The 27,416-nt window shown below is 41.4% G+C and overlaps 3 protein-coding genes across 4 annotated transcripts; all 3 read right to left on the bottom strand.

Moving 5' to 3' along the window:
* Positions 1-108: 108 nt before the first annotated feature.
* rwdd3 (RWD domain containing 3) lies at positions 109-7,052 on the bottom strand. The gene is made up of 4 exons (XM_038963561.1): positions 6,894-7,052; positions 4,582-5,048; positions 1,191-1,303; positions 109-1,005 (listed from the first exon to the last, which is right to left on the bottom strand). Exons 1-4 carry the CDS (start codon positions 6,976-6,978, stop codon positions 894-896), a joined length of 777 nt encoding a protein of 258 aa, XP_038819489.1. The 5' UTR covers positions 6,979-7,052; the 3' UTR covers positions 109-893.
* A 2,101-nt stretch (positions 7,053-9,153) lies between these two features.
* LOC120020440 (cytochrome c-type heme lyase-like) lies at positions 9,154-14,223 on the bottom strand. Its single transcript, XM_038964104.1, has 7 exons — positions 13,890-14,223; positions 13,282-13,433; positions 12,915-13,114; positions 12,436-12,584; positions 12,168-12,287; positions 11,603-11,689; positions 9,154-9,988 (listed from the first exon to the last, which is right to left on the bottom strand). Exons 2-7 carry the CDS (start codon positions 13,388-13,390, stop codon positions 9,790-9,792), a joined length of 864 nt encoding a protein of 287 aa, XP_038820032.1. The 5' UTR covers positions 13,391-13,433; positions 13,890-14,223; the 3' UTR covers positions 9,154-9,789.
* Positions 14,224-18,138: 3,915 nt separating this feature from the next.
* Positions 18,139-26,358, bottom strand: LOC120020439 (TLC domain-containing protein 4-B-like). 2 transcript variants are annotated; one of them, XM_038964103.1, is made up of 7 exons: positions 26,076-26,358; positions 23,471-23,637; positions 23,133-23,222; positions 22,970-23,028; positions 22,772-22,866; positions 20,801-20,874; positions 18,139-19,887 (listed from the first exon to the last, which is right to left on the bottom strand). In XM_038964103.1, the coding sequence occupies exons 2-7, from the start codon at positions 23,623-23,625 to the stop codon at positions 19,572-19,574; spliced, it is 789 nt and encodes a 262-aa protein (XP_038820031.1). In that variant the 5' UTR covers positions 23,626-23,637; positions 26,076-26,358; the 3' UTR covers positions 18,139-19,571. The 2 variants fall into 2 exon arrangements, with proteins under 2 accessions (XP_038820031.1, XP_038820030.1); XM_038964102.1 differs by lacking the exon at positions 26,076-26,358 and adding an exon at positions 25,468-25,807.
* Between the last annotated feature and the right edge of the window lie 1,058 nt (positions 26,359-27,416).

The raw sequence follows: 27,416 nt of genomic DNA, 5'->3' as shown, positions 1-27,416 counted from the left end.
TCTCAAGATTGATCAATGGAAACAGGATGCACCTGAGTTCAAATTCGAGTCTCATAGCAAATGGTCTGAATACTTATGTAAATAAGGTATTGTCATTATTGGGTATTCTGTGTAGAAATGTTTATTTTTTATCAATTTTAGAATAAGGCTGTAACGTAACAAAATTGTGGAAAAAGGGGTCTGAATACTTTCCGAATGCACTGTATATAAGCCTGCGAGAACAGGGTGGCTCGCAAGGCTAAAACTGTTATTAATTTCAGATGCTAGGCACCGGAACGATATGCATCTGTATACAACATCCTAGACGCAATCCGAAGCTAAGTCCTATGATGCAACTTTCATGTAACATCAGAGTTTTGTGCACCACTTTATATAAGTTTTTCCATATGACCTTAACCTTCATGTATTTCATCTGATGAAGAGGTACAAGAGGGAGGAACAAATCTGTCAGGAGTTGAAAGCAAGGCACAACTTTTCAACTAGAGAATAGCCTAAGTGGATACCTAAGGTGGCAAGGTGAAAAACCTGTCGATGTGCTGTTGAGCAAAGCACTTCACAGTAATTTGCTCCAGGGGTGCCATGCTACTATGGCTGACCCTGTATAACAACACATTTCAAAGCACCTATCCAGTGTGTGACAATTTGAAAAAAGATTTGAATAAACTAAAAACTTTACAAATCTTTGATTCAAATGGTAGACTTTGCTGCCATCATGTGGCTGGTAGATAAACCTTTTGAATACCTTTTACATGTTCAATGCACAAATGTAACCCATAATTGAATGTTAATCAGATGTTAAGATTAGTCCTTCCGTTGACTGTCATATGGAAAGTATAAAGTTCACATAATCTGCACCAGTCTGGAAAAGCATGACTTGACAAAAGCCATGATGGCTACGGCAATGTGGGCACAAACTCTTGGTACAGTTTCAATAGTCCAACTTGCTCAAACTCCCTTTTTAGCTCCTCGGGGGACAAAAACTCTTTGATTTCAAAAGATGAGATCCTGTGAATGAGAGAAAAAAACACATTGAGGGATGATAGAGTGAGGAGCAGTAAGTGAAATCAAAGACTGATTACAGTGAGTTCTTGAACACATTGCCAGAGACCTTTACAACGCCCAAATTTACAATTGCAAAATGCCCACGTTATGACACAAATTCATATAGAAAAGCTGAGGAAATCCTTAACCGTTTGAGGTCTGAGACTTGGGTTTCGCAAAGAATTCTCATCATCTTCTCTTTGCATCTCTTTCCTGATGAATCCACATCTACTTTCACAGTTCTCTGGAGATGGATGTATTCCTACAAAGGGAAAACAAACAGCAAACAGGCGTGGATTTGGCTTGTAAATATAATGACCTGTGAAACCAGCAGTTAATTTATACTGTTCAAGTACAAGTTTAGCATGGGTAGTAGTTATTCCTGGTTGGCAAATGATGAAGGAGGCAGGGTAATAATGATCAATAAATGTATTGTATGATGTTGCAATAATTAAGGTGCCAAGTCAACATGTCCCAACACTGTTTGTCTGAATTATATTTTCCAACTTTCATATTCAGTACAACTTTCTTTACATGCACAATTAATTACTGAACAAAGGAAAAGTGGAAAACAACACAGACATTTTGTGGAATGACATACTGTGCTTTTTCAGTCATTAATTTAGGTTCAGATGAAATATGAACACCACATATTTAAAAGAGTGGATTAGGCCTAAAACATAACATACATATGGAGGGGAGTGAAATTGGACAGTGAAGCTACCATTTTTTATTTGTTTCTATAATCCAGCATTTTAGATTTGAGATAAGATGTTTTACATTTGGTGACAGTATAGAATGTCACCTATTTTGGGGTATTTTCATACACTCCCCTATGTATTTATTTGGACAGTAATACTAAAACTTTAAATTTGACATCAAACGTTTTATATGAGGTGGCAGTACACAATGTTACCATCTATTTGAGGGTATTTTAATACATACGTTTTACCGTTTGAAAATGAAAGGACTTTATGTATCTAGTCCAGCCATTTGAAGGTATCATAAGAATTCATTTTACTCAATGTTTAGTATTTGGTCCCATATTCCTAGCACACAATGACTACATCAAGCTTGTGACTCTACAAACTTGTTGGATGTATTTGCAGTTTGTTTTGGTTGTATTTCGGATTATGTTGTGCTCAATAGAAATGAATGGTAAATAACGTAGTGTTATTTTGGAGTCACTTTTATTGTAAATAAGAATAGAATTTGTTTCTGAACACTTCTACATAAATGTGGATGCTACCATGATTACAGATAATCCTGAATGAATCGTGAATAATGGGTTAGGGTTAGTGATTATGCCCCCAAAACACAATACCCTCTCATCATTATCAATAACAGGGGATAGCATTTTTGGGGGGATAAGATATTTATGCCTCTAACTTTCTCACTCCCCTGTTGACTTTCATTATTCACGATTCATTCAGGATTATCCGTAATCATGGTAGCATTCACATTAAATGTTGAAATGACACAATTCATGATTTACCATTCATTTCTATTTGGCACAACATAATCCGAAACACAACCAAAACAAACTGCAAATGCATCCAACAAGTTTGTAGAGTCACAGGCTTGATGTAGTCATGGCATGCTTGGAATATGGGACCAAATACTAAACCTTTGACTACTTTGATACACTATAAGCGAATTTGTTAAAATACTTATGACTTCTTCAAATGGGGGGGGACTAGATACATAAAGTGCTTTCATTTCTAAATGGTAAAACAGATATGTATGAAAATACCCTTAAATAAAGGTGACATTCTGTACTGTCGCCTCACATGAAACATTTCATCTCAAATCCAAAATGCTGAAGTAAAGAACAAAATGTAACAGATGGAAGGGAGTGTACATGACATCATTATATCCAACATATCGTGAGGGTTTACATACACCTGAGCCAAATACATTTAAACTGTTTTTTACAATTCCTGACATTTATTCCTCGTAAAAATTCCCCGTCTTAGGTCAGTTAGGATCACCACTTTATTTTAAGAATGTGAAATGTCAGAAAAATTCATCACATTCCCAGTGGGTCAGAAGTTTACATACACTCAATTAGTATTTTGTAGCATTGCCTTTAAATTGTTTAACTTGGGTCAAATGTGTCGGGTAGCCTTCCACAAGCTTCCCACAATAAGTTGGGTGAATTTTGGCCCAGTCCTCCTGACAGAGCTAGTGTAACTGAGTCAGGTTTGTAGGCTTCCTTGCTCGCACACGCTTTTTCAGTTCTGCCCACAAATTTTCCATAGGATTGAGGTCAGGGCTTTGTGATGGCCACTCCAATATCTTGACTTTGTTGTCCTTAAGTAATTTTGCCACAACTTTGGAAGTATGCTTGAGGTCATTGTCCATTTGGAAGACCCATTTGCGACCAAGCTTTAACTTCTTGACTGATGTCTTGAGATGTTGCTTCAATGCATCCACATAATTTTCCTTCCTCATGACGCCATATATTTTGTGAAGTGCACCAGTCCCTCCTGCAGCAAAGCACCCCCACAACATGATGCTGCCACCCCCGTGCTTCAAGGTTGGGATGGTGTTCTTCAGCTTGCAAGCGTCCCCCTTTTTCCTCCAAACATAATGATGGTCATTATGGCCAAACAGTTCTATTTTCGTTTCATCAGACCAGAGGACATTTCTCCAAAAAGTACGATCTTTGTCCCCATGTGCAGTTGCAAACTGTAGTCTGGCTTTTTTATGGCGGTTTTGGAGCAGTGGCTTCTTCCTTGCTGAGAGGCCTTTCAGGTTATGTCGATATAAGACTCATTTTACTGTGGATATAGATACTTTGTACCCGTTTCCTCCAGCATCTTCACAAGGTCCTTTGCTGTTGTTCAGGGATTGATTTACATTTTTCGCACCAAAGTACGTTTATCTCTAGGAGACAGAACGTGTCTCCTTCCTGAGCGGTATGACGGCTGCATGGTGGCATAGTGTTTATACTTGCGTACTATTGTTTGTACAGATGAACGTGGTACCTTCAGGCGTTTGGAAATTGCTCCCAAGGATGAACCAGACTTGTGGAGTTCTACAATTGTCTTTACTGATTTCTTTTGATTTTCCCATGATGTCAAGCAAAGAGGCAGTGAGTTTGAAGGTTGGCCTTGAAATACATCCACAGGTACACCTCCAATTGACTAAAATAATGTCAATTAGCCTATCAGAAGCTTCTAAAGCCATGACATTATTTTCTAGAATTTCCCAAGCTGTTTAAAGGCAGTCAACTTACTGTATGTAAACTTCTGACCCACTGGAATTGTGATACAGTAAATTACTAGTGAAATAATCTTTCTGTAAACAATTGTTGGAAAAATTACTTGTGTCATACACAAAGTATATGTCCTAATCGACTATAGTTTGTTAACTATAAATTGGTGGAGTGGTTGAAAAACAAGTTTTAATGACTCCAACCTAGGTGTATGTAAACTTCCGACTTCAACTGTACATCATATTCATTATTTATCATGAGTATTATAGCTGATCTGAAGAGACGTCATTGCATCAGTTGAAGTCTAAACTCTACACTACCTTGATACTCCTCCTTGCGCCTTGCAGAAGGACCAGTATCAACTTCCCCAAGAACAGCCTTCCGGTGAGCCCCAAATCCGAGCTCCACTTTTCAATTGCCTTTATATATTTTGTTTTGGACCTCATATGGTCTATTAGAAAAAGAGCTATCCACATCTCCTCCTCACCACCCTCCTCTTGCACCTCCACCAGCGACTGGTCATTTAAAGTAAGTTCAGTGAAGTTCTGTTGGAGCCACAGCAGTAGTTCATGAACCATGGGGTCTGGCTCCAGTGCGGAGGCCTTTTCCAGCAGACTCTGCTTGATGTGTTGGCATTGTTTCCTGGAGAGCTGTTCAGAGCTGACACTTATTTTTGGGACACAGTGGGGGTACTCTGTTGGCAACTGGAAGAGGAGACTCAAAAGAGTTCTCTCACTGGTGGCTGCTTCCACCTTCATCTGGATGCGGAATACAAGTCCCTTTTCTGCTGTGAAAACACTAACATGTTCAAGTATCTCATATAACGTCACACCACTTGTAAAATACTACTAGCTATACATCGCTAGCATCTAGGCTAGCCAGCTAGCTAACATAAAGTAAAAACTCTAGCTACAGTGTACATAATGTATTGTGGCATTGCCAACTCCAAGTACCTTAACTCCACAATGATTTCATCCACGGGGTTGAGCGCAGACTAGTTTGGGAAATTAGCCGCCGACACGCATGCAGTCGATACCTCAAAATGTAAATTCTTAAACCCTTACAGTGTACCTATGCTTGTCCTTTGTTTTTGCATGCCTTTATTTTATAAAAAAGTATGGATTTCAGCAAACAATCAAAAACAACCCCCGACTGTTTCTTGTTGAGATTCGCGCCGAGTTGCCATCGGTGATTGTATTTGACTAGCGTTTTATTTATAAGTATAGATTTCAGCAAACAAAATAAGGCATGCAACAGAAGACAAACATATGTACAAGGTAGGGGTTTAAGAATATACATTTTTGAAGGGTTCCCCAACTGGCGGCCTGATTTCACTTGGCCTCAAAAAATTGTAGCAAATATGATATTTTAATTGTTGGACGAGTGATTTTAATTTTGGAAATCTGTTCCAAAATATTCCCACGCTTAAAAGAGATATATGTTCAGTGGCCAGTTTATTAGGTACACCACCCCATTCTCAAAAATGTTTTTGCTTCTACAGACAGTGAGTCATGTGGTCATGGCTTGCTGTATTAAGCAGGCAGACAGGAATCGCAGCACGTTAGAATGTGCAAAACGAGCAAATTTGAGTGTGGTACGATTGTTGGTGCCAGGTGCAGGTTCCAGTATCTCAGAAACAGCCAGCCTCCTGGCCTTTTCAGGCATGATAAGTGTCTAGGGTTTACAGAGAATGGCGCAACAAACTAAAAGCATCCAGTCAGCGGCAGTCTTGTTGGCAAAAAAACAGCTTGTTGATGATTGGTCGAAAGAGAATGACACACTGGGCTCCACTCCTATTAGCTAAAAACAAGGAGTGGATCCAGTGGGCATGCAACCACCAATACTGTACAATTGAGGGGAACCTGCCTGGTCCGACAAATCCCGGTTCCTGTTGCGTCATGCTGATGGAAGTCAGGATTTGGCGTAAGAAGCATGAGTCCATGGCTCCATCTTGCCTGCTGTCAACGGTACAGGATGGTGGCAGTGGTGGTGTAATGGTGTGGGGAATGTTTTCCGGGCACACGTTAGATCCCTTGATATCAATTGAGCAACATATCCATGCCACAAATAATTCAGTCTGTTCTGGAGCCAAAGCAGTGTCCTACCCAGTTCTAGATGTGTGTACCTAATAAACTGGCCAATGAGTGTATGCGATCATATACAAAATGTAAGCAAGGTTAGAAATTATGTTTTAAATCAAATAAAGTTGTATTCCTCACATACTTCGTAAACAACATGTGGACTAACTGTGAAACACTTACTTAGGGACCCTTCCCAACAATGCTGAGAAACAAAATAGAGAAATAATAGAAAGGTAAAACACGTAATAATTAATACACATTGAGTAACAATAAACTTGCCTATATACAAGTGGAACCAGTCAAATAGTATATCTGTTTCGGCTTCTTACGGTCAATTTGTAGCTAGCCTACAAATTATTTGTAATGATGTTCTGGGATCGACATCTGAATCTAGTTGATGATCCCTGGCATAGCATTTCTAAGGAGTCTGAGTTTCATTTTAAAAAGTATCATCTGCGCCCAACTCCGTGGATGAAATCATCGTGGAATTGAGTTACTGGGCAGATCATTGTGTAGAGAAACACATCTAGCTAGCTAGCTCAACAATTTACCTGATTTCTCAAGTAGCTCAAATTCGTCCTTTTCACAGTATATTGCTGATAAAACGGACATTTCATCCAATGCCATCTCAGACATTTCAAATTACAACTGTCATTCAAAATATCTCAAAAGAAATTAGTGCTTCTTTTACTCATTTTGTTAAAAAAATGTACGCGTTAAATGTGTGCTTGTTGTTTATTTCCGAAGTACTTCAAGTCCCTATTTTTGGTTCCACCCGTATCCAGACAAAAAACTATGGTCAAAAGAGCTGATTTACTTGTAGTGTAGCTAGCTAGTTCAACTTGCAATTACAACTACACTACATGACCAAAAGTATGTGGATACCTGCTCGTCTAACATCTCATTCCAAAATCATGGGCATTAATATGGAGTTGGTCCACCCTTTGCTGCTATAACAGCCTCGACTCTTCTGGGAAGACTTTCCACTAGAATCTGTTGGAACATTTCTGCGGGGACTTTCTTCCATTCAGCCAAAAGAGCATTAATGAGGTTGGGCACTTATGTTGGCCGATTAGGCCTGGCTCGCAGTGTGCGTTCCAATTTATCCCAAAGGTGTTAGATGGGGTTGAGGTCAGGGCTCTGTGCAGGGCAGTCAAGTTCTTCCACACCGTTCTCAACAAACCATTTCAGTATGGACCTCGCTTTGTACACAGGGGCATTGTCATGCTGAGCTTGGGGAAAGGGCTTTCCCCAAACTGTTGCCACAAAGTTGGAAGCACAGAATCGTTTAGAATGTAATTTTATGCTGTAATGTTAAGATTTCCCTTCACTGGAACAAAGGCAGTTATTGTGCTGACGTTGCTTCTAGAGGCAGTTTGGAACTCGGTAGTGAGTGTTGCAATCGAGGACAGACGATTTTTACATACTACGTGCTTAAGCACTAAGCGGTCCTGTTCTGTGAGATTGTGTAGCATACTGGTCCTGTTCTGTGAGCTTGTGTGGCCTACCGTTGTTGCTCCTATATGTTTCCACTTCACCACAACAGCACTTACAGTTGACCAGGACAGCGCTAGCAGGGCAGAAATCTTACAAACTGACCTGTTGGAAAGGTGGCATCCTATGACGGTGCCACATTGAAAGTCACTGAGCTCTTCAGTAAGGCCATTGTTTGGCTGGGGAGATTGCATGTGTGCTCGATTTTATACAACTGTCAGAAACGGGTGTGGCTGAAATCCCCCCTATTGGGTCAAAGGGGAAATAAAAGTATTATCTGAGTTTTACCCGCTGTGTACCGGAGTCCTCTTTGCTAGCAACATCGGTAAACAGTGTCCTTCGCCCCCACCTGCCGAACACATGCCATTGTTAACAGAACTGTGGGCGAAGGACACTTACCGGTGTGTACTAGCTTTAGCTAGATACCGTTGACACTCCCCGAATCTTCTTCTTCTGTGGTTTATCGGCAGTTGGCATCCAACGTTATGGTGCATTACCGCCATCTATCGTACTGGAGTCATAGTTTAAAAATGGACCAATACAAGTATAGAGGGTACTTGCAGATGCAAGAATGCTCACATGCAGGAATGCCTGGAATTTCGAGGCTGCAGTTGCACCCTTCTCAATTGTACCGAAAAACTGTTAATTACTCAGAGCGTCATTATCTGTTCACAATACACATTAATCACATCTTTTTTTCTTAAACCTTTATTTAACTAGGCAAGTCAGTTAAGAACAAATTCTTATTTTCAATGACGGCCTAGGAACAGTGGGTTAACTGCCTGTTCAAGGTCAGAACGACAGATTGTACCTTGTCAGGTTGGGGATTTGAACTTGCAACCTTTCGGTTATTAGTCCAACGCTCTAACCACTAGCAAATTATTTGTTTTATTTAGTATAGTATAAGCTTCTGTCTTAAGCATCTTAAATAGCAGATTCAGATTTTGAAATAGTAAACTTGAAGGCAAGCATGATATGTGGACTTGGTATTCCAACTGACTATAGGCTACTGAAGCCAACGACTGAAAATGTGAGCGAGGCTTTACGAGTGCGCCACGGAGTTTAGATGAAAACAGTGGAGAAAAGCTGTCTATCTGATAATCACACGCTGCTATTTATTGTTGACCATCAGATGTGGGGCGGCACATATCATGCTTGCCTTCAAGTTTACTATTTCAAAATCTGAATCTGCTATTTAAGATGCTTAAGACAGAAGCTTATACTATACTAAATAAAACAAATAATTTTGGCCTGAATTTAACAAAATTATGATGAAAAAAGGTAACTGTGTGTTGCATTGAAACTCAAGCCAAAGAATACACATTAACCTGTTTTATCTGGGACAAATACATGATCAATTTGTCTTCATTGAGAGTCCATTCCAAATGGTTGCTTCCATTGACCTGGGAGTTGATGCATTTAGTCATTGAGACACTTTAAATACATGCTACAAGCCCACAATTACAGTATCCCTCCCTTTAACTTAAAACAACACCATACAAACATGCCTTTACTTTAAACATAATATGGGATACAAATAGCACACAGTTCCATCTTATCAACTTAGGAGAATAGAATCACTTAAGAAAAGCCACCAATTAGTATGTCCTCCCAAACAAACAATTATTACAGTGAGTAAATATATATGTGATTGCGTGTCTGGACTCAGAGTCAATCAAAACAGTTCACTTCAAGCAATGAAGCCAATCTAGCTGTCAATTAAAAGTTGAGTTATTAGCAGAGTGCCAGAGTCTGGTCAATAAATACATTAGTACTCCCTCAAATCAATGAAGGAGAACATAGAGACGGTATTCAACCCTGTGAATCTTAAGTGGTAGTGGATAGCCTTGTCCCAGATCTGTATGTGATTTAGCCAACTTCTCTGACTATCATTGAATTGCATGACATCATACAGATCTGGGATCAGGCTATTAGTGTGGGGAGTGTTGGGGTTTAAGAGGAGGTCCAGCGCCACCAGGCCACTCTCATACGGTCCCACATGGCGCTGAGGGAGTCAAAGGCAGGACGCACGTCCAGGATGGTAAAGTTCTGCTTATTGATCTCACCGCCGTCGTAATAGTCAATCACATAGCGCACCTCCTTTCCACAGCGGTCTACGATCCAGTCGTGCCTGTCAAACGGTAAGCCATACCTGCAAACACAAAATGAGGTCGTATGATCTAGTGTATCACAAATTGAAACAACCAGAAAAAGAGTGCTAGTTGTACTTGCTTGGGCTAGGTCTGTCAAGAAAATGTATATATTTTTGCATGCGTCCTCTCACTGTTAACTGCGTTTATTTTCAGCAAACCTAACATGTGTAAATATTTGTATGAACATAAGGAGATTCAGCAACTGAGACATAAACTGAACAAGTTTCACAGACATGTGACTAACAGAAATTGAATAATGTGTCCCTGAACAAAGGGGGGGGTCAAAATCAAAAGGTAACAGTCAGTATCTGGTGTGGCCACCAGCTGCATTAAGTACTGCAGTGCATCTCCTCCTCATGGACTGCACCAGATTTGCCAGTTCTTGCTGTGAGATGTTACCCCACTCTTCCACCAAGGCACCTGCAAGTTCCCAGACATTTCTGGGGGGAATGGCCCTAGCCCTCACCCTCCGATCCAACAGGTCCCAGATGTGCTCAATGGGATTGAGATCCAGGCTTTTCGCTGGCCATGGCAGAACACTGACATTCCTGTCATGCAGGAAATCACGCACAGAACGAGCAGTATGGCTGGTGGCATTGTCATGCTGGAGGGTCATTTCAGGATGAGCCTGCAGGAAGGGTACCACATGAGGGAGGAGGATGTCTTCCCTGTAACGCACAGCGTTGAGATTGCCTGCAATGACAACAAGTTCAGTCCAATGATGCTGTGACACACCGCCTCAGACCATGACGGCCCCTTCACCTCCAAATCGATCCCGCTCCAGAGTACAGGCTTCGGTGTAACGCTCATTCCTTCGACAATAAACGCGATTCCGACCATCACCCCTGGTGAGACAAAACCGCGACTCGTCAGTAAAGAGCCCTTTTTGCCAGTCCTGTCTGGTCCAGCAACGGTGGGTTTGTGCCCATAGGCAACGTTGTTGCCGGTGATGTCTGGTGAGTACCTGCCTTACAACAGGCCTACAAGCCCTCAGTCCAGCCTCTCTCAGCCTATTGTGGACAGTCTGAGCACTGATGGAGGGATTGTGCATTCCTTGTGTAACTCGGGCAGTTGTTGTTGCCATCCTGTACCTGTCCCGCAGGTGTGATGCTCGGATGTACCGATCCTGTGCAGGTGTTGTTACACGTGGTCTGCCACTGCGAGGACGATCAGCTGTCCGTCCTGCCTCCCTGTAGCGCTCACAGTACAGACATTGCAATATATTGCCCTGGCCACATCTGCAGTCCTCATGTGCCTAAGGCACGTTCACGCAGATGAGCAGGGACCCTGGGCATCTTTCTTTTGGTGTTTTTCAGAGTCAGTAGAATGGCCTCTTTAGTGTCCTAAGTTTTCATAACTGTGACCTTAATTGCCTACCGTCTGTAAGCTGTTAGTGTCTTAATGACTGTTCCACAGGTGCATGTTTATTAATTGTTTATGGTTCATTGAACAAGCGTGGGAAACAGTGCTTACACCCATTACAATGAAGATCTGTGAAGTTATTTGGATTTTTACGAATTATCTTTGAAAGACAGGGTCCTGAAAATGGGAGGTTTCTTTTTTTGCTGAGTTTATGTAACTTCCATGCAGAACTGTTTACACCAAAAACTCACCCCATCCAGTGGCGAAACCTGGCTCTTGGAGTGAATTCTTTTGCTTTGCCTCCAAACCGTAACAGGGAGGGTCCGCATGGACATTCCCTAGAAAGAAAGAAATTAAATACAATTCACATATCTGGTATGGCACACATTTCATGACATGCACTGGTCGTTCAGGGGTAATTTGAAGCGTCAGTAAAGTGCTTATTAAAGTGCTGTGATTATTATTATTTGACCCTGCTGGTCATCTATGAACATTTGAACATCTTGGCCATGTTCTGTTATAATCTCCACCCGGCACAGCCTGAAGAGGACTGGCCACACCTCATAGCCTGGTTCCTCTCTAGGTTTCTTCCTAGGTTCTGGACTTTCTACAGAGTTTTTCCTAGCCATCGTGCTTCTACACCTGCATTGCTTGCTGTTTGGGGTTTTAGGCTGGATTTCTGTACAGCACTTTGTGACATCAGCTGATGTAAGAAGGGCTTTACAAATAAATTTGATTGATTGATTGAAGTGCGCTCAACCTTACATGGTATTGTACCAGAGTCTGAGATGTTGATTGTTCTCTGAGGTTACTCACTTCTTATGGAATTGTTCCCATTTGAGGATCTCCTGCCATGCCTGTTCATTGTTCTGGTTGTGAATCTTGATGATGTTTGTCATGTCTTTTTGACCAAGATCTTCATCCTTCCAGTGCCATCTGTGAAACAATTTTAATGAGTCAGTACACAACAGTAGAAACCCTAAACCCAAGCCCATAGAGATATAACTATAGGTTCTATCAATTCAATACATTCTATCTCTATGCCCAAGCCATATTTCTTCAGTGTTCTGATTGGTCGACTGACCCTTTCCTCAGCATGGCATTCCAGAACATCTGCTCCGAGGGGTAGACCCAGTTCTGATCCGTACCACCCCGGGGGATCTGGGACTCCTCTCTGTTCACTGACAGATCAAAGGGCTGACCTGGGGCAGGCTGCTGGTTGGGTGGGGGCATCTGGATAAAGAGAAATAACAAAACATAATGATGAGATGTAGCCTTCAGGGTTTTAAGTCTCATCAATATATGCTGTAGTGTCATATATCTCCTAATTGACTGGTTTTGATTCGATTTTAGCCTATTAGTCAACCAGTTCCTGGGTTATGAAAAAAGAGAGGTACACTAAACAACATTTAGTACATCAGTTTATTTTAAAACTCTGTAACACTTCACTTTAGTGTTCTTATCACAGCGCAATTATAGTTGTAGGAGTAACAAGTATTGTAATTACATAGTAGTAAGAATAATACACAGTGCATGTAAAAGTATTTTAGCTGCTTTGCGTACCATGTTTGCGATATCGATGTCAGACACAAATTTCTCTCTGTTGGCTGCTTTCATGGGGCACTCCACAAACTCGTATGCCCGATCCTGATGTGTTGGCCCTGCCTGGTCTGAAGCTGGGGTTGTTGGGGGGGCCGCGCTCTCAACCTGGGCCGGGGCGGACGCCTTGTGCATGGGACACTCTGGTGGTGGTAATGGTGCACCTGAGAGGACAGGTCAAAATACATTAGTACAATGAAAAACAATATCTGCTTTGTTATTGCTATGCAAGGTGTGACAGCTGATGGGGTTATGGGTATAAATTGCAGACAACAGAGAACCAATAGACAAACACAAACAGTATCAACCTGACACAGTTGAAGAGACTTACTTGGTTTGGTCTCCTTTTGCATGGGGCATCCCTGGGGTGGTGAGCCAGCACAGGGGTGAGCGACCACAAAGTCCTCTGCTTTAACTGTTGAACCGGACATGGGATCCATTCTACCTGACAAGTTAGTCACTGGAAAGGTCTATACCCCAGACCTGTCAGCAATATAACAGATATTAACGTTAAGAAAGAAGAAATGTGTAAAGGGTCATTAATTCCTGCTATGCCTCATAGCTAGCTCATCCCACATCTAGCCTGTTAATTAACCAGTCATACAGCTAATGGTCAAAGATTGAAACAACAGCACCCCTAGCTTGTTATTTCCATATGTCTGTAACACATGACAGTTGTCCTAAATGGAATATTACAGTAACTGTTGAAATTAGCATTGCAACAGCAACGATTATGTAAATATCACGACCTTGCATGCACTCTAGACCATATCAACTGCCGGATACTGCAGCGGTAGGACTCCCATCCCATGCTGGTTTGAAATTGGTTTAGAAATGACAGACTCATTTTATGACTAAACTCGTTGCCTATTTCTTGAAATATATAAGTAAAACAAACGATTTTACTATGGATTAATCTAGTAAATATAAACGTGTTACCTTGATGAAGGTAGTCCGTCTATGCTGCAATGTCGTGAAAGTTAGCAAACACTACACACCCACAATGCATTGGGGGAATGTTCTGGTTACTTTTGGGAGAATCTCAATTGTCTCCACTTTGCGTCCTCTCCAACAGAGAACGAAATTAACCGGGATTCCTATGAGTTGTAGCCGCAATGGCGCTTTCCATTCCTAAACTGTCACATACGCTATAATGGCACAGATATAAAGATGAGTCCTGTATCTATCTCTATGGGTATAAAGAACAAAGAACGGTCGACTTCAAAACCCATTGCAGGTCAGACAGGAGAGACCCAGACAGTCTTGTCACAATTTACCCATGATACATCACGGTTTTGATGCTCGTGTTCGAGAGCATCATAACCAAAGAGTTTTTAAACCAATTTCCGGACACGCTTGCGAAACAGACCAAGCAGACTAGGCCGGGGTTTGAGAAGTCAATTGGAGAAGTTATTTTTTCCCCCTTAGTTGTTCATTTTCTCGAAAGGCACCACCTAAATTAGAGCCAATGTCTTAAGAATTTACAATTGTTCTTACTCCAACCTCTGAAAGTGATAAACTGACACGTTTTCATTTTCGTAAAAAAACAAGTCTTTGATTTGACGGCGCGAGAGACGCGTTAGTACGACCGAGTTTAGCTATCCAACGTCGCCATGACATCGCATACAATGGGAAAGTCTATTGGAGAAGCTGTTTCTGCAAATCTTCATACTGTACTGTCTTTGTTCGAGAGCATCAAAACCGTGATGTATCGTTGGTAAATTATGACAGACGTGAATGATCTAGAAATAATATTGAGTAGTCATTTAGGATGCAAGGTGATTTGTAGATCAATCAGTCTCAACTCACCTTTATCCCATTTAATCCCATAATTTTTCATTACACCCAGAAATCTGCTCCTTTTATTCTCTGTTGCCAACGCACAAGACGACCAGTTCTTATAGCCTTTAGCCGTACCCTTATCCTACTCCTATGGTGATGTAGAGGTTAACCCAGGCCCTGTAGCCCCCAGTTCCACTCCTATTCCCCAGGCTCTATCATTTGTTGACTTCTGTAACTGTAAAAGCCTTGGTTTCATGCATGTTAACATCAGAAGCCTCCACCCTAAGTTTTTTTTTTTCCACTGCTTTAGCACACTCCACCAACCTTGATGTCCTAGCCTTGTCTGAATCTTGGCTTTGGAAGGCCACCAAAAATTGTGACATTTCCATCCCTAACTATAACATTTTCCGCCAAGATAGAACTGCCAAAGGGGGTGGAGTTCTGTCATGCTATCCAGGTCTGTGCCCACACAGTTTAAGTACTACTTTTAAAAATCCACCTTTCCAGAAATAAGTCTCTCACCGTTGCCGCTTGTTACAGACCCCCCTCAGCCCCCAGCTGCGACCTGGGCACCATATGTTAATTAATTTCCCCCCATTTATCTTCAGGTGACCTAAATTGGGATATGCTTAACACCCCGGCCGTCCTACAATCTAAACTAGATGCCCTCAATCTCACCCAAATTATCATGGAACCTACCAGGTACAACCCCAAATCTGTAAACTTGGGCACCCTCATAGATATCATCCTGACCAACCTGCCCTCTAAATACACCTCTGCTGTCTTCAACCAGGATCTCAGCGATCACTGCCTCATTGCCTGCGTCCATAATGGGTCCGCGGTCAAATGACCACCCCTCATCACAGTCAAACGCTCCCTAAAACACTTCAGCGGGCAGGCCTTTCTAATCGACCTGGCCCGGGTATCCTGGAAGGATATTGACCTCATTCCGTCAGTAGAGGATGCCTGGTTAGTCTTTAAAAGTGCTTTCCTCACCATCTTAAATAAGCATGCCCCGTTCAGAAAATGTAGAACCCGGAACAGATATAGCCCTTGGTTCACTCCAGACCTGACTGCCCTTGACCAGCACAAAAACATCCTGTGGCATACTGCATTAGCATCAAATAGTCCCCACGATATGCAACTTTTCAGGGAAGTTAGGAACCAATATACACAGGCATTTAGGAAAACAAAGGTTAGCTTTTTCAAACAGAAATATGCATCCTGTAGCACAAACTCCAAAAAGTTCTGGGACACTAAAGTCCATGGAGAATAAGAGCACCTCCTCCCAGCTGCCCACTGCACTGAGGCTAGGAAACACTGTCACCACCGATAAATCTACGATAATCGAGAATTTCAATAAGCATTTTTCTACGGCTGGCCATGCTTTCCACCTGGCTACCCCTACCCCGGTCAGCAGCTCTGCACCCCCCACAGCAACTTACCCGAACCTCCCCCATTTCTCCATCACCCAAATCCAGATAGCTGATGTTCTGAAAGAGCTGCAAAATATGGACACCTACAAATTAGCTGGGCTAGACAATCTGGACCTTCTCTTTCTAAAATTATCCATTGCTATTGTTGCAACCCATATTACTAGCGTGTTCAACCTCTCTTTCGTATCGTCTGAGATCCCCAAAGATTGGAACGCTGCTGCGGTCATCCCCCTCTTCAAAGGGGGAGACACTCTAGACCCAAACTGTTACAGACCTATATCTATCTTACCCTGCCTTTCTAAGGTCTTCGAAAGCCAAGTTAACAAACAGATCACCGACCATTTCGAATCACACGTACCTTCTCCGCTATGCAATCTGGTTTCCAAGCTGGTCATGGGTGCACCTCAGCCACGCTCAAGATCCTAAATGATATCATAACCGCCATCGACAAAAGACAATACTGTGCAGCCGTATTCATCGACCTGGCCAAGGCTTTCGACTGTCAACCACCTCATTCTTATTGGCAGACTCAACAGCCTTGGTTTCTCAAATGACTGCCTCGCCTGGTTCACCAACTACTTCTCAGACAGAGTTCAGTGTGTCAAATCGGAGGGCCTGTTGTCCAGACCTCTGGCAGTCTCTATGGGGTGCCACAGGGTTCAATTCTCGGGCCGACTCTTTTCTCTGTATAAATCAATGATGTCGCTCTTGCAGCTGGTGATTCTCTGATCCACCTCTACGCAGACGACACCATTCTGTATACCTCTGGCCCTTCTTTGGACACTGTGTTAACTAACCTCCAGACGAGCTTCAATGTCGTACAACTCTCCTTCCGTGGTCTCCAACTGCTCTTAAATGCAAGTAAAACTAAATGCATGCTCTTCAACCGATCGCTGCCCGCACCTGCCCGCCCGCCTAGCATCACTACTCTGGACGGTTCTGACTTAGAATATATCAGAATATATCACACGGTCCCGTGTGGCTCAGTTGGTAGAGCATGGCGCTTGCAACGCCAGGGTTGTGGGTTCATTCCCCACGGGGGGACCAGGATGAATATGTATGAACTTTCCAATTTGTAAGTCGCTCTGGATAAGAGCGTCTGCTAAATGACTTAAATGTAAATGTAATATATGGACAACTACAAATACCTTGGTGTCTGGTTAGACTGTAAACTCTCCTTCCAGACTCATATTAAGCATCTCCAATCCAAAATTAAATCAAGAACCGGCTTCCTATTTCGCAACAAAGCATCCACTCATGCTGCCAAACATCACCCCCAAAGCCAATTCCTCCTTTGGCCGTCTTTCCTTCCAGTTCTCTGCTGCCAATGACTGGAACGAATTGCAAAAATCACTGAAGCTGGAGACACATATCTCCCTCACTAACTTTAAGCATCAGCTATCAGAGCAGCTTACAGATCATTGCACCTGTACATAGCCCATCTGTAAATAACCCATCCAACTACCTCATCCCCATATTGTTATTTTTTTAATTATTTTCTCCTTTGCACCCCAGTTTCTCTACTTGCACATTCATCTTCTGCACATCTATCACTCCAGTGTTTATTTGCTAAATTGTAATTATTTCGCCACTACGGCCTATTTATTGCCTTACCTCCCTAATCTTACTTCATTTTCACACACTGTATATAGACTTTTCTATTGTGTTATTGACTGTATGTTTGTTTATTCCATATGTAACTCGTGTTGTTGTTTGTGTCGCACTGCTTTGCTTTATCTTGGCCAGGTCGCAGTTGTAAATGAGAACTTGTTCTCAACTGGCCTACCTGGTTAAATAAAGGTGAAATAAAATAAAAAAACAAGCATAATTGTACGTTTTTACATCCATAGTTGTACATTTTTATCTATACTTTAAGAGCCAAAGGTGATAATGGTGGCCAAAGTAGCCAGAGGTATGGGACTTTTAGAAAACAATGTGATGACCAAATGATGCCAAACCAAGGTTTTAACATCAATAATTGTTTTATTAATATTCCTCAAAACTCATTGACCACTGTATCCTCCTTTTGAGGGGATGTTTGCAGTTCCGCATTGTCTCCACAAGAGAGCAGCAGCAGACAAGTGTTGTCGTCTGAAGACAATCAAAGCAAGTATGAAAATTAAGTTAATAAATCACTCACTTCAACTAACTCAAAGAGTACATTATTAAAATATATCTTTTTAAATGAAATATTATAACTAACATAGCTGTAAATGTCACAATAAATAGCTTGCATATTCTCACCCAGAGATCCAACAGGGAAACCTGAAAGGCAAAATGCGAGATTCTTGCATTTAAGGCCATGTTCTGCTTACCCGGAGTCAGATGAACTTGTTGATACCATTTTTATGTCTCTGCACACAGTATGATGGAAATAGCGGTAGTTTAGCTAGCCAACGTTAACTAGCGATAGCACAAGGACTGGAAGTCTAAAGGTACAGTAGCATTGCTATTCTAACTTCATACTGCATGCAGACATACAAGTTCATCAGACTCTGGGTAACCAGAAAAAGGGATTAAATGCCAGAATCTTGCAGTATCCTTTTAATTACATTTTTCACATTACATTATGAAGCTTGACTTCTGAAGTGTGATCTGTAATTTGTAAACCTTGTGGAGATGCTTGTGGGAAGTTATAGTGTGGGTGTGTCGGTTAGACATAAGTGCACTTTTATTGCAGTTATCATGAATCACACTCAGTAAGGTCACTTCTAGAGATAAAATTACAATACATTCTGGCATTTGTTTGCTGTGGTTTGTCTAAATCTACCCTGATACTTTATGTGCATGACGAATATTTCCTAGGCCTACTGCATGAGCAGGCTCCTGAGCATAGACTTCAGTAGTCTGACAATATACTTCTTTTACATCCTAATGCTGGTGAAAACACAGATTTCAAGTAACGATTTTATTTTCGTACAATATCTCATGATATTTGTACAAGAGCCATCTATATGGCTTCATAAACATTACAAAACTATGTGAGTTCCTTTAACATTCTCTTCCATGTCAGTTCATGTAATTGTGGCAATACACACAAGACACCTTTGGGTGGACATATACAATTTACAAACAAAGGGTCCAACAGACAAGAGGAGCTGTGCTTTAGAGTATTGTCTGTTTGTTTCCATCCACTTCCTCCATCTGTAAGGACCAAGAGGAGACGCAATCCAATGGCCTTTACCATGTCCCCTCCCATCATTTTGGAGGACTGTAGAGCTTGTTTAATTGGCAGTGTTCTGAGCAAATAAGTATAGTGGTACACAATTTACCTAGGGCTGGTCATGGGATCCTAGGGAGTCTCAAGACATTTCCAGTCCATGAACCATTTGATCCAAAAATGTCCATGAACCATTTGAATCAGACATACAATAAAATAACTCCACCATAGCCTTTTGCAACCTCAGTGCACTTTCCCATTCTGTAGCTTTTCCACTTTTACCTTTCCGGGAGAGCGCAGGACGCCAATGCAGCCGCGGGCCATTTTATGCATCCACATGACGTTCATAATGTCTAGACAGAAACTGGGGCCCATCCAGGCACAACGGCCACCAAAAGTCACCCGGTAGAAAGGTTCTGTCCCGTACACGGCGTACATCCGGCTGTAATACATCGGCATGACCGCTATCCTCACCAGGAAGAAGGATAGCGTCATGGCAATTCCGTTGACCATATTTGGTAATGATTTCTTTGGGTAACCAAGCACTTCAAAGAACCAGCTGAAAGATAGATACAGTTAGTATAGTTACAGAGTGAGATAGCAGTTGTTGGACTCAATTGTAATGGAGTCATGGATATCAACTGGCATTGTTCCAGAAAGGTGACTCTTAAAACATATCTACAGTATACCCAGCACTTAAAGGTTTTAAGTACAATTCCTTAGGGAACTGCCCCTCCCTACCTTCAAGCCTATGCTCAAACCCTACACCCTAACCTCTCCCAACCCTACGGGAGGACCGCTCCCGCTCAGCCCAGTCAAAGCTTTTCTCTTTCCTGGCATCCCAATGGTGGAACAAGCTTCCCCCTGACGCTAGGACAGCAGAGTCCCTGCCAAACTTCTGAAAACGTCTGAAATCCTACCTGTTAAACTAACACTCACACTTGACTCTTTTTCTACTAATCCCTGACTTTGCTGATAGCTACTTTGAGGAAAAATATGCTTACTATGACTGAGATATGTGGTTGTCCCACCCAGCTATATTAAGATGAATGCACTAACTGTAATTCACTCTGGATAAGAGCGTCTGCTAAATGATTAAAATATAAATGTAAATGTTTAACATTGAATCTGTATTTTGTCTTTTTTGGATTAAATCAGGATAATAGTATACAATTGGAAATGTATGTGACTGAAAATGTATTATTAAGTATGAAACACGTGTCTCTAATGATGTATGTCAGATACTGTACGAGCTTTCAGCTGGGTGTAACTGGTCTGACTCACTATAAGCAGTTAAACATTAACGGTCAATAGTATTTCTGAAACGGTTGAATGCACTACTACCAATGACAAAAGCCACTTGGCAAATACTGTAAGGACAAATAAATGGGTATTTTATGAGGTTCCCTCTACTTCCCAGTAAACATTCTGTTTGTGTGTGCGTGAGTCTATTTGGCACAGAGGTTACCTACCGCTGGTTCACACAAGGAGTGGAAAGCTCTGCGACCAGACGGAAGTTAGCAAAATAAGGCAACATTCCTATGCTCTAAAAGAGAGAGACAGAACAAAGTGCAAAGAAAATAATGGCAAGAGAAGTACTTTCAATAATATGTGAATTCATGATACATCATGATCGTAAACCTACCGTACGATCCCAAAAAATTAAAACATCTAGGTGTACTTACTGGGGTTATGACACGGTTAATAAACTTGGGTCACATAGAAATGTTCAAAATGTGTTCAAAAATTGGTGGTGACAATCCAGCAGTGCATGCTCGTACCTCTATGTACTGGTAAATCCATACTGTTACTAGGCAACATGTGCTCTATGTACCACAACAGAATCCACTACAGACAAGATAGGAAGGGACCCCTTCTATAGCCATTTGACACGGACCTGTTCTTTGTTTAGGACATTTTTTGCATGTTCTGTATTGTTAGCAGGTTAGAGACACAAGACTGGGTTCATTGATCACACATGTAAGTGGAGGAAAGACATGGACATAAATACCTAAACAGAAGAAATGTGCAACTAGTGAAAACGGGCACCATTAAAAGCCCCCATCCCAACATTGAAGAAGATAAAAAAACATTCTAGAGAAAATAAAAAATATATGGACTAACTATGTGGATGCTGTTATTAAGTTAATATCTAAATATACATTTCAAAACATGTACTCTACAATCCATTCTAACATTACCCAAAAAAGGGACTGGAAATTATCCAGTACATTTTACTAAGAAAAGTCAGTGGTGATTTTAAAAAATGAAATGAGAGGAAGACCCTGTCTTTGTAGTGATGTATAGGGTCTAGGGTATAGGCTCAAAAGGTCAAAACAACCAAAAAGCAGCATGTACCAATCACCATCACAGATTGAGAGAAGTAAGAGAATACATTATGCACAGAAACTCTACAGTCTGGTTTCCTGGACACAGATTAATCCTAGTCTGGGACAAAAAAAAATTATATTCAATGGATATTCTCCAGTGAGCATGTTTTCTAGTCCGGGACTGGTCTGAATCTGTGGCTTTGAAACGGGCACAACAACTCATCATCGTATTCCATGCAAAACATGGTCCCCGTCCTCATCATTGTCATCGTTAGTCTTAGCAGCTACTGAACCTGATGGCCCAGAATAGATTCACAGGACAGGACCAAGAGTGAACATCTACATCACATGGTTGTCTTGCTTTTAGTGGTGCGTCAACTGCAAGCCATATATCAAAACTGTTTTACAACTGTAACTACTTTCGAACAATATATGCGCTTGCTTACACTGTACCTTCCCGAAGAGGGGAGGGTAACACTTTAGTGTACAGCAGGGGTCGGCAACAGCAGGGTTTGGAAATAGGCCTAAACCTGGGGGGGGGGGGGGGGGGGGGTCATTTTTGCTCAAAAAGACTCAAATCATCAGGAATTCAGTTAAAAATGTGTTATTTTAGGAAATCTTTTCAAGTATTCCCACAAATAAAAAAGAGATGTGTAATCGTGTCTCAATGTAATTAAGGTAAGAAATTATTGTTATTTTTAAATACAATCTCTTTTTGGGCTTAGTTGTGGTCAATTTGCAATGTACAAATTTTGTCGACCATTCGCTCCGACAAAAATCGGCCCGCGGCTGAATCTACTTGCCTACCCCTGGTTTACAGTGTTCTATTACTGTGTAATAACTCTAGTAAGTACAGCAAAACAACTGAGTAATAACACTTATAGCAGTGTATTTATAGGTCAATAACAACACTGTAAATCAAAGTGTTCCAAATATAGGTCTACACATATTAAGGATACTGAATGTAAAGTGGAACCAAACTATTTCATCCCTGACAAGCACTTTGTTATCCATTCTAACCAATCCCATCAAACTACATGGCTGTTCACCCTTGGCCCTTGTCCCTTCCCCATCTTGCCTGCACATTCTGCTCTGGGTCAGTAGAGAACTCACCAGTACATAGTAGTAAGCATACAGTGCTGCCAGGTGGTGGATTACAAAAAACTTGTCCCCTATCGCCCGCCAATAGTAACATATGAGCAGCATATCTGCAAGACAGACAAGGGAGATAGCTCACTGTATGGGTCAACATAATCCATGGAAATATGCAAAGTAATACAAGGGTTAGACATGTTTGAAGTGGAGACCCACCTGATAGGAGGTAGCCACAGGTTATGGCCACATTTATTTTCACCAGTGACGGATCTCCCCTATTGGTAAGAAAGCACAAAGCACATGTTTAAAATATAGATAAATGTTCCAAATATAAGATTATATCAAGAATTGCACACTTTGCAGTCAGGGAGATTCTTACCAGACTGGGTCTTCATTGACGGCATCATCAAATAGTAATATGTAGAGACAAAAAAGGCCCACTATCAAGGCGTGAAATGTAGACACAGTTCTAGAAAAATATCACAAAAAACAGACACACATACTCATAAAAGCATACTAACTTAAACTTGACATTTGGTGGCAGCTGTGGGATTCCATGCCATGGAAAAATGCTAAACAAGGATATTTGAAAGGGTCTATGCCCAGAAATGTACTTTGACTGGGAAAATGATAATCCAATATGTGTTCTGATAGGAGCTTTGAATTACATGATTGAATAACACCAAAATATCACTTCTCAGTCTCCTGATGCTGTACCTGGAGTTCCACTCTATGGTGTGTTTAGGGCTGAGATGGCGGTACCCAGGGCAGAACCGAGCAGAGACACAGGGACTGACAAAATGGAACAGACACTGGAACGTCACAAAGCTGGTGGCAGCGATGGACAGGACCAGCGGAGAGAAGCTTGCCATTACCACTCGTTACTGAGAGAGAAAAACACACAGTTCATAGTAGAGAAGCAAATAGGAATGTGAGATAAACACCCGTACAGTAGAATAAGTCAGACTTTTGCCTACATCATGCACTGAATCATGTCAATAGGAGTTTGACTGATATTCTGCTCCTGTACCTGTAGGCCTGTGAGCAGTGAGCAAAAAGGGAGAAATCCTGACTTGAAATCTACAATACCAGTGTATGATTGACACCGTTTTGGCTATAAAGTAGTTAACCTCTAGAGCACGCAGCAACAGACCGTAAACTGAACTTTGTATTTGACTTGATTTTTGGCATGCTTAGAACAGAGCTGCATGTTAAAACATTTATGGTGTCTTTTTTACTGTACTGTACAGTACATATATGGTATCACCAACTGTAGATACTATATACCCAAATATGTCAACACCTGCTTATCTTATCTCAGGCCAGGACCCATGTATTTACCACCGGCTGCCTTGCAACAGTTGGGAATATTTGTTGATTTAGTTGCATTATCACGTTGAGGTCATGGGTCAGCCCATATACCAATCTACTAATGCCCCCCCCTTTACAAATAGACCAGTCACACTAATTTATGTGGTCACCAGATCCTACCTTTGTTGTAGTGGACCCCCTGCTGTACACTGCAGTTATTCTGCAATGACTGCGTCCAAAATACCACAGTTGACTGTAGTTATTGCACGTTTACTGCAGTTTCAAAACTGAAATATTTTTTGTAAGGGCCACACTGACATTCTGTTCACATGACATTACTTAAAACCTTGCAAAATGTATTTTGCAAGGCATTTTGGAGGGAAGCGAAACTGTATGGCAAAATGCATTCTTCACTGTTACTTGAATTGTTGCAGTATTTCTAGTTCTTCTTCATAGAACAACTCATACATTCTGCTGCCAAAAATAAACTGACCCCTGCCCTACTAAGAATAACATGTCCGTTTCGAAATACTGTGTAGTTTCTTCGAAATTGTGAAGCATTCCTCCTAGTGCCCTTGAGAAAACGGTTGAATGAAACGAAACGGTTGAATAAAACGAACTTCACCTTCAGCAAACAAGTGTGGACCAACCATTCATAGGCTACTTCTGGAAAGTATACTCAACTCTTAGGATCACGTTTGCGTCGCCACTAGCTACCACAGTCATAAAGTCATAAATCTGGCTAAACCTCGCCTATTTCTACAATGTCTCTTATTCAAATCTGATTTTAAACCTAACCCTAACCACACTGTTAACCGTATGCCTAACCTTAAATTACGACCAAAAAGCAAATGTTTATTTTTATGAATTTTTACGATAGAAACCATTTTGACTTTGTGGCTGTGGTAACTAATGACAACCCTTGTCTGGCTCTGTGTCAAAATCGCTGACGGTTTGTAACTAAATACAGTGGCACAAGTTGATCCCTATACATGTCCCCACAGCCCAAACCTCAACCTGGTGGGGACCTCCATGCTTTCATCAAGTGTCTGGTCAGGTAGTTGTTGATCACAAGTGACCCTGTCTGAAATAGCCAATAACTGTGAGAAACTATAGCATATTGTGGAATACCCTACATTGTTGCCAGACAGGAAATCGGAACAGCTGATCTGCTTTAAGTAGACGCAACTAACTAAAACATGAATAACTACTGTACAATAAAACAAGATCTCTACAGAAACATTGACTACAGTATACTGTAGTAGTAGGTTATGATGGTAGATACTGTATTGGCAGCATAAGAGAGTAGCACCATTAAAGTGTGATAGGTCAATAGACAGGCAGAAAATTATGATACAAGGCAAGCAAATTGTACATTACTGACAGAAGCATACTGTACTTACACTCAAGTCACCGCACTAGTTTCTAAGAAATTATATATTCCACCGCGTTCAGATACAAAATGTTGGAGTAATTGGCGACTCTGACGCCTGCTCAGTCGATATAGCACACCATTGCACAGGCAATGACGCCCTATACTAACCTTGACGTCATCGTGCGATACCGAAGCGCGATAACGACAAGTGCATTTCAAGGGGAGCAGCATATCCCGAGATATAAATATCCCCCCGTGATGTCGAAACCCAGCATGTGTACAAGAGGCGTTGGTCGTTTTAAGGACATATATTACAGGCTATGCTACACCTTGGCTGAGAAACTGAATTGGAAAAACACGCGTAAAACTGGTTGGCCAACATATTTACCCAAAATGACTCCACATCGAAACGCAGATTGTCTACAAACCTATTCATTACAACGATTATGTTGCAAAACGTTTCTTAAACGAAAGCAAACGAAACGTGGAGGAACCTACCTGAATTTGGTAAAAAAGCGTAAAACTGGTTGCACGACATATTTAAGCAAAATTACTAAAATGACATCCGCATATCTACACGCATGAGGAAATGTAAACAACACTGGTTTGCTTACAATAGTGAAGCTGTTAACTTACCTTGTTTTCACATAGCCAATGATAAGAACGGAATGGATTTTAAATTGCCTAATCATAAAGCTGCCTTTCCATATTTTAAAAGAATATGGTTGCTAAAATACAAGCTATATTTGTAATGACTATTCATTTGTGGCTTTGTTTCCCCAAAATGCCTATTTTGAAATCAGCTATGGGGGATTAATTCATCTGATGTTTGATAATTGTAACCTGATGTTTTTTATAGTCTCTTCTTGTCTTTTAACGTCATATCTCTCTCCTCCTTCCATTCCCCCCTCTCTCTCCATCTGTGTGTCCGGTGTGTGTACGTCCGTGCGTGTGTGTATAGATGGTATGATATGACGAAACAAGATTGCTGTAGTTGGGACGCATTCAGCAGGACGCAACGTTTTGGAACGTTCAGATAGAAATAGGCTATGTAGAATAAACATGCCTCTCTGACATGTAGAATATTAATCACTTTGGCTCTTTTTGTGGAATTTCTATCTGCAATGTTTGGCAACTGAACAAGGGCCAGGATTTATTGTGCTTTCATGGCAACTCGGAAACTCGGGACCTCCCAAGTTAAACATTTGCGTAGAGCTTCCTATTTGTTGACTCTGATACTTTCCAAGTGGGAAACTCTGGGCTCATCTTTGTGGCGCGTTCAGGTCATGTCGGAAACTCAGACCTTTCCGACTTGCTTACGCGTTGTAGAAAATTATACCTGAGTTCTCCACTTGGGAAGTGTCAGAATCAACCAATAGGAAGCTCTATGCCAATAACGTTCATTTAAACTCAGAGGTCCCGAGTTTACGGCATCTACAACTGAATTACCTCCAAAATAAATCAATTGTGTCAGTCCTTGCTTTTGAGTTGCAGTTCCGAGTTGTCTTGAACGTGGCAATAGAGCAGGGAGGAGTGTCGTACTACTACTGTATGGCGGTGTTCGAGAGCATCAAACCCGTAATGTATCATGGGTGATCTACACATAATAATGAGTAGTTATATGTGATGCAAGGTTATTTGAAGATCAGTCAGTCAGCAGTCGCCTGCACTGTCGCCTGCTATGTCGAACAAGCCTACTGTCATTCACCCATAGCATGTCATTGAACCAGCCATATAAGGAGACAGTGCTGTGTGAACTCTAGTGCCCCCATTATGACCAGCATCCATTCAGTTGCTCTCCTGTACAGCTGTTTATAATCACCACTAGATGGTAGGATTCCCTTTCTGTGTCACATCATGTATGATTAATAGGCTACTTTCTGCATTATTTCCTTGATCAATGAGGTAATCTCGGTTAACACAGAAGTAAAGTATTGTGTAATTGGTCAGATGCTCTATTAAGTTCTGGGCCCATAT

This window comes from Salvelinus namaycush, chromosome 25 (assembly GCF_016432855.1).
Source record: "Salvelinus namaycush isolate Seneca chromosome 25, SaNama_1.0, whole genome shotgun sequence".
NCBI classification, from domain to species: Eukaryota; Metazoa; Chordata; class Actinopteri; order Salmoniformes; family Salmonidae; genus Salvelinus; species Salvelinus namaycush.
Note: the sequence above shows the minus strand (reverse complement) of the source record. Positions and strands in the feature narration are given on the sequence as shown.

What these genes read in the sequence shown, in the direction of transcription:
- rwdd3 (XM_038963561.1), bottom strand. Translation starts at nt 6,978, where the DNA reads ATGTCTGAGATGGCATTGGATGAAATGTCCGTTTTATCAGCAATATAC. An exon ending in GCGCAAGGAGGAGTATCAAG is followed by an intron (nt 1,304 to 4,581) that starts GTAGTGTAGAGT and finishes TTCCCTTTGTAG; the next exon opens with GAATACATCCATCTCCAGAG. An exon ending in CAAGTCTCAGACCTCAAACG is followed by an intron (nt 1,006 to 1,190) that starts GTTAAGGATTTC and finishes TCTCATTCACAG; the next exon opens with GATCTCATCTTTTGAAATCA.
- LOC120020440 (XM_038964104.1), bottom strand. Translation starts at nt 13,390, where the DNA reads ATGGATCCCATGTCCGGTTCAACAGTTAAAGCAGAGGACTTTGTGGTC. An exon ending in AATGCCATGCTGAGGAAAGG is followed by an intron (nt 12,288 to 12,435) that starts GTCAGTCGACCA and finishes ATTGTTTCACAG; the next exon opens with ATGGCACTGGAAGGATGAAG. An exon ending in TGGGAACAATTCCATAAGAA is followed by an intron (nt 11,690 to 12,167) that starts GTGAGTAACCTC and finishes CTTTCTTTCTAG; the next exon opens with GGAATGTCCATGCGGACCCT.
- LOC120020439 (XM_038964103.1), bottom strand. Translation starts at nt 23,625, where the DNA reads ATGGCAAGCTTCTCTCCGCTGGTCCTGTCCATCGCTGCCACCAGCTTT. An exon ending in GTCAATGAAGACCCAGTCTG is followed by an intron (nt 23,029 to 23,132) that starts GTAAGAATCTCC and finishes TCTTACCAATAG; the next exon opens with GGGAGATCCGTCACTGGTGA. An exon ending in ATGCTTACTACTATGTACTG is followed by an intron (nt 20,875 to 22,771) that starts GTGAGTTCTCTA and finishes TCTCTCTTTTAG; the next exon opens with AGCATAGGAATGTTGCCTTA.